This window comes from Symphodus melops (genome assembly GCF_947650265.1).
Source record: "Symphodus melops genome assembly, chromosome: 11".
NCBI lineage: Eukaryota > Metazoa > Chordata > Actinopteri > Labriformes > Labridae > Symphodus > Symphodus melops.
Window position 1 is genome coordinate 15910221 of NC_136701.1, and position 16553 is coordinate 15926773.

General features: G+C 39.1%; 1 protein-coding gene across 2 annotated transcripts in view; it reads left to right on the top strand.

Annotated features, from left to right (window-relative positions):
* The window catches only part of gabrb2b (gamma-aminobutyric acid type A receptor subunit beta2b), a 107143-nt gene that overhangs the window by 70387 nt on the left and 20203 nt on the right, over positions 1-16553 (top strand). For both annotated transcript variants that reach the window (XM_079355054.1, XM_079355053.1), the window contains exon 4: positions 7678-7898. In XM_079355054.1, the coding sequence (XP_079211180.1) occupies positions 7678-7898 (221 nt within the window). The remainder of the gene's footprint in view (positions 1-7677; positions 7899-16553) is intronic.

Here is a 16553-nt window from a genome sequence, read left to right on the forward strand (position 1 = left end):
GAGAGAAAGGGAAGCCACAGGGAGAATGAAATGGAAGGTAACTTGTGTGAAAGAATGGAGAGAAATGGGAGATGAAAAGGAAGAACAATCACACAAAGGAAAGGGGTAAATAAAAAGAATGATGGGACACATGAGAAGAGGGATAAAAGGGAGGGTGAAGGAAAGGTAGCAAAGGGAGGTGTTGAAATCAGAGACTGGAAGTGAGGAGCTATGAGAATAAAAGCAATTTGCATCACTGCTCCACTGAGCTTTCCATTGCCTTTCATTTACCCACCCTTATAAAAAAAAATCCTACAACAACCCCCTCGACCCTCTTTTCCTTCCAGCAAACTCACCACACCATTCCATGGCACTCAAATGGAAAAAAAAGCAGCTCCAAGGGGATACTGAGGGAAGAAAGAGATGTACAAAGTACTCGGTAGTTAGTCATCCTCATTCTCTCCCCTCCCATTTCTCTGTCCCTGCAGACTTAAGCCCCTTGTTTCCTTCCTCAGTCCACATCACACCTTATCAACCCCCAACTGTTCTCCATCTTCTCGTGGTCCATTTTTAAGTGTTTCCCTCACTTTCAATGATGTTTTTTTTTCCCCTTACATTTCTATTACTACTCCTTTTTTTGTACCTGCCATGAAATAAGCAAAAAAAAAAAAAAACTAGACTTTTGACCTAGGTCCATGTTTAATTGAGGAGTGTAGATGTAAAGCATGACTTACAAGGTAAAAAGTACATTAAACACACAAATACTTCCTGACACTGTTTATTTCACTCACTCCACGATATATAATGTATGTATTTAAGTCATTTGTATTGATGGTTATAACTCAACATTAATCATATCAATGAATAAAAAAAATATTTTCTTGTGCAAATTCATCACAAATTAAACAAAAAAGAGACCCAACATTAAATCCGTCACGAACACAGCACATTAAGTAACAGTGGCAAGGAAAAAAAACTCTGCAGTGGACTTTAGCATTACAGGCAGAAACCTCGAGCAGAACTAGACGAGTGTTGAATTGTATGTTGCGACTGTAGTGGGTTTAGGATTCCATAACATATTTAGGATATTAATACTTTATAATATTATTTGATCATGTTTTCTGCAGATAGGGCATTGAAGGATATAGATTGAAGCCAACAGTTTTAGATATTTAGGACTAATTGAAATAGCAAGTGAAGCTTAAACTGTTCTAAATAGTGACTTTTGCATTACAGGAACCTACATACAGGTAGTAGGGGTGGGTAGGAGTATTTCAGTACTCTTTGTTGACGTAATTCAAGTAACATTTCATACATAGTGCACAAGTTTATTCCTAAACCACTTCCGCGCTTGAACCACAAGGAGAAACAAGCAGAGACAGACAACAGGTAGTCTCACTTGACAATTATTTTTAATTATTTAACACAGACAAGCTAACGCAAATGGTGTCCCAACATTATTCTTTTCTTTTCTTTTTTACATAAAAAAATATGTCATTAGAGAGTACTCTGTCATGTAGGTACTTGAGTCTAAAGAATACTGCAAATGCCCATTGCTTACATGCAGTTAGTGAATCATATCATATTCAATATTAATAACTATTAGACTTACAACAATTTGGCTGCCTGAAGTTCACTCTGTGGAAGTAGCTGTGTCTGTAAACTCTGACATTGTCTGAGAAATCCGCCCACGCAGTGACTCTGGCTGTACAGTGTACCCTTTCAGTTATGAAACCAAAAGTTAAAGTTTTTCAAAGTTCTTTTGGGAACACGTCATCTGTGTCTAGGCTAAGGCTTTGTTTGTGCAATAGCTCCACATTCAAACTGTTATTTGCAATCAACCACCAATCACTTTTAATCCATTTTTTTTCTTAACTTTAAGTACTAGATCTTGAATTTAGCCTTGAATTGTATAGTTGTAATGTAATGTGTCTTGTTGAGGCGGCCGTCATGATAGACACGTTTAAAATTTCGTGAAAACACAGGTGGTTACAGCAAAGGCTACAACACAAGACAGTTTTGAACTGGTGTTGAATGCTGCCGTATTGCTGCTGTACAATATTTGCTGCTGTGATAAAAACGTGATGTCAATGATACGTGGATACATTAACTCACAGTTAAACAAATGTTTACGGTCAACTCTTTGTTCGTTTCCCCGTCAGCCTGGACGTCATCTTTTCTTCTGGTATTGGTCGAGACCCCCCAGGCAGCAGAATTTGCATACTGTGCTTTTAACAGGATTTCACTTCCTAGGTTCAAAATTAATGTTTCCTTCAATTTGCATGTTCTTTTTTTTTCTTAAATCCCATAAGTGTACAAATCAATGGAAAGTTTACATATGGCCTAAACTATATTTACATCTGTAAACTTGAGTTACATGACTTCTTGAGGCTTCACATCAGGGACAAAAAAACAGGTCAGGTGATAAAATAAAATAATTAATTTCGTTTGAATTTAAAATTTACTTAAACAGGAGAATCTCTTTGAGATTAACAATCTCATTTACAAGAGTGTCCTGGCAAATAAAAATTGACGGAAAAATATTTACAGAGATCCACATTTCCTGAGTCACAGAGCATAGTCATCAATCCATCAGTTTCTTTTTAAGTGGGACAGACATAAACTTAAGGTTTTGTAGTGATTTTTTATTCCTGAAGGAAATGTATTACAGTCCTTACTCTTGACTTTGTTGCTCTAAATATGTTATTTCTAGATGACGTAACATTTACACAGCAGGAAGTGTTCTGTAGAACTGGAAATTAGGTTTAATGGATTCAAACACTCTGCAGTAGCTTGACTGTGAGAATATAATAATGATCACTCTGGTTTCTGCTCCTCTTAGCAGCTTGTCAGCATAGCATATTCTTCTCTTATACATTTCTCCCCCTGTATGCTTCTCTGTCCCCTTTCCTTCCTCTTTTTATTCTGCACCATCTTTCTCTCCCCAACATAGTTTATATACTGGTGCTCATTATGACCGCTGTTATGACAGCCTCCCATTGCACTTACATGCGCGCCGCCGCCACAGTTATTCTGCAGATTTACAACCTCCTCCTCCTCCACCACCCACAGAGAGAGAAACAGAGAGGCACACTATAGCTGTCTAGGAGGAGAGCTTTATGTTCACAGGCAACTAGCCTCAGTGGCACCACCACAGAGTCCGTCCCACAAAGCAAACCGCAAGCAGACAGGGCTGCAATAACAGGCTCTCAGGGATGACAGTGGCAACAGTCACTCCGCTTAGTACGTCCCACGTCACACAGCACCTTCTTACTTCAACATCCCTGTCAGTTTTCTTCACAGCTACTTAAGAGTACTTTAGATTGCTAGAGTGCTGCGGAGGAGTGCACATATGCTAGAGTGGCTGATGGCTTGAACAAATGATGCTTATTATGAGTGCTAAGTGATGTGATACACAAGATCAGGACTCTTGTTATCCAATCCCTGCTGTCACCTTTTCTCAAAGGACACGTTTCAGTTTTATCAGTCAGTCGCATGCACAGCTGTTTGATCAGTGGTCCAAAGCTTTTAGATACTGACATCTGTGTGGCACCTGCAAAACCGCACTGTCCATTTATTAATGGTACATAATCAGCATCCAAGACTTTAAAAGAAATGCAGTTTGCTCAGCAATAACAAATTAGCTGCATTGGAGAACAGAACATCTGTGTAGATTGTCATATTAAACTTGCTGAGGAAAATGTATCTGTTGTGCAAAAGTTTTTAGTCCAATCAAGCATGTGCCACAGGCTGTAACATGGTTGCATTTCATGTGTTTAATTTCATAAAATGTGTTTAAATTTTATGCACTTTATTATTCCCAGAAATGAAATTGTGGTTCTCGCTCCTGAATCAAATGAACATCCAAAAGCAGCACCTGTGGACATGCATTTAATGGAGAGATGTCAGAGTGCGGCGGCAGCCCCCACCGGAAACGCTGGTGGGGGTTCAGTGCCTCGCTCAAGGGTACCTGCAACCTTTCAGTTCCCAACCCAAGTCCCTACAGACTGAGCTACTGCCGCCCCTAAAATGTATAGGCAAAATACTTATAGGTTATGTTTAATCAACAAAACTCAGGGGTAGGTGGAAAAATTGATTTATGTTGAAATCGAGATTCTAATCTTGTGAGATTATAAATAGATTTATAACTTCCAAAAATCAATTTCCATCAAAAAATCAATTATCGGTCACTCTTTGCTAATTGCTAAGGCTAGCTCTTTAACTCAGTAGAGGAGCAACGAGAAATTCAGCCACCCTCACAGATGACTGGAGTAGATCCTGACATTTGCACATGTTCTTTAAATCATGAATTCAGATCGTTTTGAATTGAAAATAGATTCTCAATCGAATCGTGACCCCAGGAATCGAAGGAAATCGTGAGACACCCACAGATTCCCGGCCGAACTACCTACATTACCCAATAAGAACACCGAAATAACACCTACAGGCTGAATATCTCGATAACGACTTTACACTGAGATAGACTGCAGATGCACTTCTCAGTATCCACAGTTCTTACAAGACTCGAGGAGATTCTTTGTGCCTGTGCGAGTAGGTTCCCCCAAGAGAGGCAGAGAAGCCTTCCTGATGTTTCATACATCAGAGTAAACCCTCCTTCCTCTGTGTTGCTGGGCATTCATGAGTGCAGTGGAGATAGTTAAGGAGAACTACATGGCAACAAGCTTCTCTTCAGCTGTGGTGCACAGCATGCGAGAGAGTGTGAAGCGTGAGCTGTTACATAACCACCAAGCAGGGATTGAAGTGTTGGGAAAGCAGCACGTGTAGCCAATGATCTTTGATGCTAAAATAAGGCCAGCCAAATACCAGACCCTCAGTTATTTGTCGAGATAGATTTTCAAGACGTGAGAAATGATCTGCCTCATTAAGCTATAGATTTACCACTCCTAATGCTTTTCTCCAAAGTTACACAAACAAGACGTTCAGGATTTTAGTGCACATTGGAAAAGAGATTGCACAGTCCAAGGTAAAAGTTTTGACCTGTACCAAGGATTTACTCAAATCACTCTATTCCAAGTCCAAGTCCAATTATAGAGCTGGACACTAGAATTGCCCCTTTAGAAAAACTCAACTTTTAAACCCATATTTGTCAGCACCCCAAGCCAAATAGGGTACACGCAACAACAACAACATGACAAAACCTATTAGAGTCAAACAAGTTTTTCACTGATGGAAGCTGCTCCTGTTTCTCTGACTTCATCCAGTCAATATCCAAGTTTCTAGATCCCAAAGGTGCAGTGGGATGTCAGATCTGTAGCCGACGGGCATTTCAAAAATGCATGTTCAGCCTCTTTGCCAGGAAGCGGATGTGCCAGTCATGACAAAAAAAAAAAAGTTCCCTGCGACAGCAAGTTTATTTAACTTAGTTTTTCATCTTTGATTGGTAAGCGTCTTACTTCAGTGAGCTACATGAGCATCCGACTGCTTGCTTGACTGTTTTATCGCGCCCTAGATTTAGCATCAGGGAATTTTACTGCAAGCAATCAAACTTGCTCTAAATGTTGATGAAATATTAACCTGAAGTATTTCATGCAGGTTTTGTGTGTGGAGTCGCACCAGATGAAGATGCATTCTTGAGTTTAATCACAATGAACAACTTGGAATGGTTTTTATCATGATTTAAGACTACAGTTTAGTTCAAGACCTGGATGTTTAGCTATTGTTTGTTTTTTTCTCAGGAAAAGATGATCAGAATAGTTTGCAAAGCGGTGTATTTTTTTCTACATCACGGCTGCAGGGTGGTGAAGTGGTTAGCGCTGTCGCCTCATGGCAAGAAGGTTCCCGGATTAAATCCCTGCTGGGGCCTTTCTGTGTGGAGTCTTTCTCATGGGCTCTCTCTGTTTACACCTGGAGTCCAAAGACGTGCTCTATTGGTTAATCGCTGACTCTTAATTGCCTGTGCATGTTAATGTGATTTTGACTGTTTGTCTGTCACTATATGTCAGCCCTGTTATTGCCTCTCACCCAGTGACAGCTGGGATTGGTCCCCCCCCCTACACACACACACCCATGACTGAGTGAAGTGGTATGGATTATGTATGGATGTATGGACGCATGGAATAAACCCTACATCAATACATCCATTTGTGTGGTGCCAAATCGTAACAGAAGCAGTCTCAAGACTCAGAGTAGGTCTACAGTCTTTTGTATGTATATGTTACATTCATCCACCAAATGCAAACACTCGGCAACAGTGATAAGAAAAATCAATGTTATCTGCTGTGACTGGATTGACTGAGAGTTTGGGATAGACAGACAGACAGGCCAATTGGAAAAAAAAGGGACCTGAAGCCTATGTGCATTACCCACATGTCAATGAGCATGTAAGTTCCATTATGCACCTATACTTAGAAATCTTGAAAATCTAAAACATGTCACTGAGTCACTTTTGATCTACGAGCCGGCAGTAGCTCAGTCCGGAGGCACTTGGGTTGGGAACCAGAGGGTTCAAGTCCTGGTGTAGACCAAAATACGGAAGTTGTTCTGGTAGCTGGAGAGGTGCCGGGGCACTTCTCGAGCACTGCCCTTTGAGCAAGGCACCAAACCCCAGCACTGCTCTGGTGCACTCCCTGCATACACCTGAATTTCCCTTCAGGGATAAATAAAGTATGTCATATTAAAAAAAAAAAAAAAAATCTAATTCAAAATAAGTGGCACAGGCCTTCCTCAGGAATACTGCTGCATGGACAGTTTTTCTATGTATAAGAAGAGATATTTGTATTTATAAAAGGCTGTTTACGCTGTCCTTATATACTGTATATGGTTTAAGAAACATGCATGTTTTGTCAATTACACTTTGATGTGTGAGCCTTCTATGTTAATCAGACATATACAGTCATTTCAAAAGCTCCTCGCTATCTGTGCATGACGTGAGGTGATGGGTGTGGATGGTGTACCATTCTGGTTCTGGGACATTGAGCAGAAGAAAATGGTTGAATATGTTATTGAAGTAATACATATCGAGGCCGAATTCACAAACAAAGCTTAATCCCAGAAAGACAGCGGCGGTCAAAGCAAATAGAGCATGTAGGAGATATTTTGAAAAACAGGTTTTAGGTTATTTTCATTTGTCGGGAACATGCCGTCTCTCTTCTCTGTGTGTTTGAGTGTGTGTCACATCCGCGAAAAAACATGCACAACAAATCAACTGAGCAAGCCACACACACACATGCGCACATTTTTTTTATCATAACAGACTCCGAATTCACAATACAGTATATACGAACACAACCATCTGTCCTTTCTCCCCTGTTTGATTCATCATATACACACACATTTCACACTTGCTGTCTTAACCTCATGTTTCTATAAAAAGAGAGATATTCCCCTTTGCTTTGTACTGAGTCTTTTTTGGGGGGGCTTGTAGTGCTACTGTTCCATTTGCTTTAAAGTGAGCTTCATCTAATATTGAAGCCTAACCTGTTCTCATCTGAGAGCAGGCAGTGCAAATGTATAACAGAGCAGCAGGGTAAAATCGTTGCTATTGGTGTAACCCTCTCTTCCCCTCCTTCTCTCCATCTCCCTTTTCTTTTATTCCTTTTCCCTTCCTCTGTTTTTTCTTCCTCTTCATCTATCTGCTTCCTCTCTGATGTTCTGGCTCTGTCCCTTTCTCTCCCCCCCCCCCCCCCCCCCCCCCAACCCGGCTTCGTCCTCCTTTGCTCCCTTTCTGTGCACTTACAGGACTACACATTGACGATGTACTTCCAGCAGGCCTGGCGAGACAAGCGACTGTCCTACTCTGAGATCCCGCTCAACCTGACCTTAGATAACCGGGTGGCTGATCAGCTCTGGGTGCCAGACACCTACTTCCTCAACGACAAGAAATCATTTGTCCACGGTGTCACTGTGAAAAACAGAATGATCCGGCTGCACCCGGATGGTACTGTCCTGTACGGTCTAAGGTGAGACATCAATGACAACTTTTGACAAAACACTGAAACCAAGTGTTTAGATATTTTATTTGAGTGCTGAAATAGACTACAACATTACTGGGACTGTTAATATTTTTTTTTTAGATTTATCCTAGTTGTTCTGAATTTATTTAATTAATATGACAGCAGAAGAGTGTGTCTTAAGCTGGGACACCTGCAATCAAAGCAACCTTCACAACCACTCAGTACACAATACATGATGAAAGCAGATTAACAATAAGTAAAAAAAAAAGGGGGAAGAAACATGTTTGGGTTTGTTGGAGAGCTGCAGTAGTTGTGAGTGATCAAATAACAGACATTTCATTTCTTGCTTTTTCACTTTACTATAACTGTTTATTTGTACAAGTGCTGTATAAAAGCAATATTATATCCAAGGTTGTGCTGTTGTACTGAATATCGTGCCTGTGACAGAACTCCCTCTGGTGTGATATTTTTTAAGTGTAGTGAAACAGGAAAAAAAAACAAATAACGACATGGGAGGAAAATAATCTTGACCAACTTTAAAACAATGAGTCAACAGTTGACACATAGGACTCAGTCAGTAATTAGCTCATTAAAGCCAGATGGAAAAAAAACAGTAATGTGCAATGTTGCCCCTTAGCGAAAATAACTTTGTTGATGAAATGACCTACTTGTGTTCTCATTTAAGCAGATGTGCACCTAACCAACTAAAGTCTTCTGTAACTAGAAAATCTGCTCTACTTGATGTTTTTGCATCGAGTAGATTATCTGTTAATGAAAAAGATACTGTTCGACTTAATGTTCCCCTCCTAAAACCAAATCTTCAAAAAACCAACAACTGACCAAGTCTTTATCATCTATATTTAACTGAATCTGCATTAAGAAGAAACTTCATTAGAAGCATGCCACACTATGTTGCTTCTTAACTTTAACACCTATGGTTGACTTGAAATAAACTATCCCAAATCTATTAAGGGGACAAGTTCACTGCTTCTTTTAGGCCTGTTCACAGGAGAGACAGCGACAGACAGTCTAAAAGCTCTATTCATTACTTCAATTGTTTTTTTTAAGCTAAGGTTGGATTGTATTGTTCTTATTTGTCAATCCTATTGATACGCTATCACCGATATTTTCCCTTTTTTGCTTCATCAACAACCAGCTTTATCAACCCAGCAGCTTGCAAGCCGGTTTGTCAATCACATCAGTGTTCAAACAGACACGCTGCTTTAGAAGCACAAAATAATAGAAGCCTTTTATAAGATTGTCTAAACGGCCATCTTCCCTTCTTTAGATAATTAAAAAGAATTGGAATATTGACATTCGTTTTTCTTCAGCAATACAGGGATTGTCTTGCTAATTTAGGCTTTGAATGAAATCTTGCCTTTTGATAGACGCATCCATTCATCCCGGTCAAGCTTTGCATATGGTTTTGTATTTCAACAATTAACTCAAATGTACGCGGTGATAGATGTGTTTCTCTGTAAGTGACAGCTGTCAACACCCCAATCAAGTTTGCTGACACTCTCGAAGCAACAGAGATGAATTCAACTTTTCTGTAAATTCAGGTTTGATCTTTTTTTAGCTAACATTGTTTGGGGAGGGCCCTTTATTTAATATTCTGAATATTTCCCCCGGCTGAGGCCTGCATGTTTGATATGTAAATGTGACGCGTCTCATCTGTTTTCATGTTGCCAAAAACAAACTCCCCATTGTATCATATAAATTGATTGACCCATTCCACTGAGCTTTAACCTCTCATAGTTAACATGATTACTTCGCACTTCTCACACATCACTGATGTCTCATCAGCTCATTTTGCAAATAGCCCTCAAATGTCCAAACTCTATAAAAAGTTATTGAAAACCATAACATCTTAATGGCCATCGTAGGCAGCACATTGGCGCTGCTCTGGGAGAAAGGAATTAAATAGAGAAAGAGAGGTAGAGAGAGAAAAAGAGACACAGAAGGAGAGAAGGTTAGAGGGAGATCTTGTCAGTATCTCTCTTTGGTCTTTTTCATCAGTGTTGTCCATCTTCATTACTCATCCACAGACCTGTTAAAGTGTGTTATGGGTTGTAATGTTCTCAGATTTTGTACCACCATTTACATTGCAACTTTGAAAAACATGTTCTTACCTCTCACTTGCTGGGAAACTGCCCATTTTTCAGTGATCCAAAGCATCAAAAAATCAAACCCTCGGGTATCCTCCTACTGTAAGGAGCCTACATTTTGTGTTGGTTTTAGCACCCCACGTTGACAAAGCACCGTTTTCTCTCTTTACTTGAACTTGCCCTGTTGTTACTCACTGTAGTATGTAAGTAGAATTGTCTTTGGAAAAATCTCCTCCTTACTCCTTTGAAATATCTTATCAACCATTCACTCTGCAATGTAAACGAGCACATTTAGCAGCCTGCTACAAATAACAATCTGGCACCAATTTGGTGGCTTGATGACAGATATGAACAATAATTCTATAGAAGTGGTCTATATTCTTCAAGACTATCTTTTTTACCTCTATAGGTCATGACCAAAGAGTGTTAGGATTATCTTCTACATTAGCATTATCTTCAATTGTTTCATAAACACTTTAAAACTCATCAAAACTGATTGAAGGGTTAAATAATAAATGTGCAACATCTGGTTTGCCTTTAAAAAATACATTCAGTGTGGAAACAATGAATGAGTTCTGACTTTGGGCCACCAATGTGGTGGCACGATGACAGGCACCAAAAATAATTCTGTTGACCCAACAATTATGTTGTAAATGTTTAGGCACTGAAACTATTGTTTCGAGATGAGATAAATCAGGAGTTGGATATAAAAAAATGACCTTAACATTTGTGTAACTAATGCATAATTCACATATATTAAGTGAAATAACGTATTTTGTTAGAAGCTGTCAAGAATAGAATCTTGTTTAACAAGGGAATCAAATCCTAGAATCCCTATTTCTTTTAAGATTTATTTCTGGGCTTTTTGGGCCTTTATTGGACAATTAGGACAGTGGATAGAGTTAGAGATCAGGGAGAGAGTGTGGAATGACATGCAGGAAAAGAGATTAACCACTGCGCCATCTATACCCAGAAAAGTTCCTTGTTTAACCTACGTATTATCACAACCTCAAATAGACCTCTGCACCCTTGAATCTATGATTCTCATGGTGTATTATTGTTAGGGAACCTCTCTTGAACTTTGTGTACAAATATATCAGTGCAGTCAACACTGGAAGTGATTAGAGACCATTTTTAGAAAAACCTTTTTATGCTTATGGATACTTTTTAAACCTAAAGATTAAATCAGAAATCCCCTGGTAAAAACCAAGCCCTTTTTGTCAAAATGTACAATCTGCTCCCTGAAACAACCTCAGTCTCCCAGGATCATAACTGGGATCAGATTAATTTAAAAAATAAAAATACAAAAGTAAAGCATTGCACAACAGATTCCCATTCATAGAAATCACTGCATTAATCACAATGCTTGATGGCCTTTGACATTGTTTGATGATATCCTTGAATGAATCCTTAGAAGTTTATTGCATGGTGAGAATAAAGGGATTTAAAAAAAAACAACCATTGTCATCCTGAACATACTGTACAGAGTAGTGTAAATCCCTTAAAACATCCCCGTGACATCACCCATGCAACTTCAGTCACGATATACTCAATAAGAATATTGCATGATTATTTCATTAAAGTGCTTCCATAATGGATCAGAGCCAATAAGTGTAGTTGCTCAGAACATCAAGAGTGATCAAAAGCATTCAGAAAAAAAGGGGCATCAGACATTGTGATGGTCAGATTATATTAAAATAGAACTAAAAATATTAGAAATCATCTTACTGTCTGGATATTTGAGTGAAAATAGATAACCTATGCTATCAACTCATAATCCAATATGGAAATCAAAAAGCCAAAACCACTTGGAATGTGGTTTTGCACATCCCCTGTGCACTGCAGAAGTTGTGACACATAGTCAGTGCATGTATTAGTTTGGATAAAGTGGGATTAGATTCAAACTCTGAAAAGGAAATCCATCACACTCGACATTCAATGTAGTAGGATGGTCAGATTCTTACAAATGTTAAATTGGGTCATAGACTTTTGTGTTGGCCAGTGAGAGTTCACAATCAATGCTGCACTTGCAGATACAGCATATCACTGCTGCAATAAAAGCCAAATTAAAAGGACGTAGTTGTTTAATTTAATAGGCCAACAAACTACATTTAGTGGCCCCTAAAATGAAGACACTTGGTTATTGTAAAAGCCAACAGAAAAAGTTGGCCTGAAGAAAATTCAAATACTAACTTGACATTATGAGAATTAGTTTAATGAAAAAACTATTAATACTTCAACATTGTCAATGGACTAATATCAATCTGCCCATCCAATTTGCCAAAATAATACAACTTGTATACCCATTGGCCACATGCTCTGTATAAACAAAGACAAAGATGCACTTTTGAATTAGCCAATCTTCTCATTGAAGCCCTTTCTTGGAAAGGTAATTGGATGCAGGGAGTTTATAGATGCTGATAACAAAGGAAACCTCACATTCAATACATGAACAGATACATTTCCATTGCACTGCCGATTCATTCAAGGGACTCATTGCAGCTTAGAATACATACTAAAATGGGCCATTTGTGTGGGCTGAAACCTGATGTGAATCCATTTGCAAACATGTTTACATGCAAGCTGGTGTTCTTTAATCTACTACAAAATCAATCTTCTAAACTTAATACATGTTTTGAATGGCATTCTTTTACCTGTGAAGAACATCAACAAATAGCAAAATTTGCTTTCGGAAAAAATTACTGTTCAGTGCAACAGCAAGTGACTGTGACAGAAGGATCAGTATACATGAGTCATATCTGATTGAAGTAATCAACATCATGTCGACAAAACATTAAACTCAATATTTTGCCTTCCAATATTAAATAGCAGGGATTTTTATGAAATATGTAATTATGTAACAGCTTCCAAGTGATTTGGTTCCATTGGCAGTGTATTCCCTATGTTTTCTTAATAGGTTGTAGGTGGGAACCAGCTGGCTGTGGGGGAAGATTATACTCTGAATCCTGTTATTTTTTAAGTATAAATTATTACAGCTCTGGAAGTCTGTAGGGAGTAGTAGAGAGGTGTTCAGGTCTATTAAATTAGTGGTTTTCACACATTGTACCACTACATGTCTCAGTAGGGACCCTATCAACTACAGTGACGTCAAAAATATGATTAATACGAATTTTGTTGTTATTTTTTCGAAAGAAAAGGTGTTTTATTCCCCCCAAAATAACAAAATGCATAAACTAAAATCACAACAACTGGGCCTATAAAAGAGGTCTCCTTATTATAAATCGACTTAAAGAGACACGTTAAATAAATATGAAAGTGATTGAATGTGCAAAACCCAAAGGACACAACTTTTGCACCAACCCAAACTTGTTGTGGTCTACTGTAAGTGCCAGCCAAGGCTTAAACAGATGAAGTTTAATGGATAGGATTTGACATAATACTGAGTTGTTCGGAGGGTGTAGAGAATGGGATATTGACTACACTTACTGTAGAATGCAGAAAGTGAGAAAAAGAATATTAAGTGTTATGTAATTTAAATACTTAATAATAAAACATCTCACTAAGCATGGCTGTTCTAAACCATGTGAACAACATTCAAAGCATCTTCTTGGTCTGTATCCCATTGACTGCTGGAAACCCTTAGGGCTACTTGGCCCTGATTTGACCTCACAAGATTTTTCCATCGAGGAGCAGAGTCTTGGTAGCACAGTCTAGTAAACATGTAAGGCCACTCCAGGTGATGCGACATATGGGGCTCAGTCGGTGCGGGTTGGCAGGGTACTGAGGCGGTAACCGGGCAACAAAGCACTATACAACGACTGAGCACTAAATGTGTCTGCATCATTTAATGGATGAGACAAGAAGGGAAGTCTGCAAGGTTAAATGAAGTGCTATCTGAACACAATCACGCACTTACACGTGCACACGTGACCCAAATGACAGCAGCTTAACATACACATACAGGCATACACACTTTACCCCACACAAACATGAATAACCTTTTTTTTCCCAGACAGTCTGTTTTAAAGCTTCTGCCAGAGGCTCTTTGCTCTCAGTTCTACACCGCTGACTCCATCTTGACACAGAGATCAGAAAGCTGCCAGGAAGTAACCAGCAATTTACTCCTTGGTTAAACACTTGTATGCTACAGAGCTCCATCACCAACGGCAAATCCAACAGAGAAAAATAAATGTTGACAAAGACAGGGGACAAGGGAACGAATAAGAGACTATTTCCAAACTTCTTCGCTTGAACCAACCTTTCCGTCTCATTGGCGGTCAGAAGCCCCTGAGGTCGTAGCATGAAACTGCACGATAAAATTAGCACCCTTACCTTGATCTTCCTTACTGCTGTTGAAAGGCTGTGTTATGACAGGAACATTCAGTCTCACCTGAAACCTTTCACTTGAAATGTTATTTTTTAACAAATTCACATTGATGGATGGATGGATGCACAACAGTGACTCTCAAATTGCGTAGGTGTGGGCCCGCCTGCTCACCATATGGTCCCCATGGCGAGTTTGCTTGCTTAGACATAGACACAGATGATTCATAGACAGAAAATGGTCACCATGTTGTAAAAAAGGATGACCAAAACAGCTTCTCGAAGCATTAACGTATTGCTGCGTCATTATTCCAAAAGCTTGACAAATAATAATATCACATGCAGTATTTGTACTCATGTCTAATATAAAATTGCATGATGCTTGGATCACTTGGATTTTAGACATACATGGATTATTAAATGCAAAACAGATTCTCATTGCAGTGGCTTTTGGCCTGAATTATGGAATAGTGAAATCAAAAAAGAACAGAGAGCAAAAGAGAGAGGCGCAGAGACACACACGAGTGATTATTTCTGCTGTGTAACACAAAGGATTGGACTCAAGATGAGCCTCTCCTCTGCCACAAATGTATCTGTGTTGTCAGGTGTGTGTAGACGATTGCCCACCATGCTGCGCTGCTCTGCGGCGACTTGTCCCACGAAGACAAGTTCTCGCATTTGGCCAGAGGTGGGGAAAAACAGCAGCCCATTGCTCACAACCCCATCATTAGGTTTATCTCACAAAATCTGATGGACGTCATAACCTCGTGTATTGACTCATGATTGGCTCCTGCTATTATCCCCTATTATGCAGCCCTGTCTATTTGTTTTGATAGGCTAATCGCCATCATGCCAACATATACTCAAAGTATTATTGGGCAATTTAAAAAAAAGGGAGTATCTCTCTAGTCATCCTATTTGTAGCTTTTATAAAGCCGTAAGCATGCAAGAACATTTTGTTTTGCATAGTAGAGGAAGTTTGTGTGCAATGATTTCATGACTAATCTATTTGAACTGCCATGTTTCACATTTGTGGTCTGGTCTGGTTCAAATAAATACCTGAAGTAAATAGTTCCACTGTACAGTTTTTCTCTTCAAAGTTTAAGAACAAACAAACTTATCAATGGTTTTCTCTCATCACTGACTGCGCTCAAAGTGAGTTTCACCATAATCTTTTTGATACCATCATTTTCCGACCAAATTGGATTCTGTCTGAGAATACGTCAAAAAGCCGAGCCTTAGTGTCATCTCAATGCTCCACTGCCCCTTCTGCTTCAACTCTTTGTGTCGTGTGTCCTTACAATCACCCTTGAGGCCGTCCCAGAAGAAATGAAGATAACAATCGTCAGCATTATTGATCTTCTTTTCTCAACATGTTCCATAATGTCAGGTGCTGTTGATTTGTAGCTCTTCAGGTGCTGGAGATTAAACCTCAAATCCCATTTCAGTCTGCTTAAAGGATCATAGTCATTTAAAGAAGATGCTCAGATGAAACCTGTTAAGTGAATGATAACTGAGACCTTTTGTTATTAAACGCTGTTGGGATTAAAACAGTGGGTTAGAGGCTTGTTACGGACAATAAAAACAGCTCCCTTAATTACACTAGGCTCTGAGATACTTCTTTATGTATATACCAGATACTATAGTAATGAAACGAAACAGTCATTAAATTTCATTGCTGTCTTGAGATGCATAGTTACTGTGAAGATGAATGCCTACTCAGGGTGTGCGGTAAACCGGTATCAATACCGTCAGCTGTATTGCGTTCAACAATGACAACGTTTAAACCGTCATCGATTCAAGCACACGCATTTGGGTGACTGGGGCTAAAACTTCCAATGAGTCCACTTGCTTAAAGTTGTGTTTAAATGGATGCCGTGCTTCCATTTAGTCCAAGATGATTAAAAGAAGCAACTGTGGTTTTGACTTGAGGTGGAAAGAGCAGCTGTAAAGTAAATATATTTCTCTGCTTTTCCACACACAGGTCTACAGGAGTAAGGTGTCCCAAAAAGCAGGCCCAATCCTTTTTCATACTATAATATTGTGACTTAATACTGTTGCCAGAAAAAAAAAAAAAAAAAAAAAAAAAAGGATACAGTGATTTGAATTTGAGGTCAGAGCACCCTCCTGTAATGCCTCAAATTTGCATGTTCTTGTGGAGTTTTATAGCACACATAACACATTTTGTTATAGCACACACAACACAAAAGTGCTTCACACATGAACAAAGCCATGGAAAGAAGGTATCAGTTAATAGAGATGATGAAAA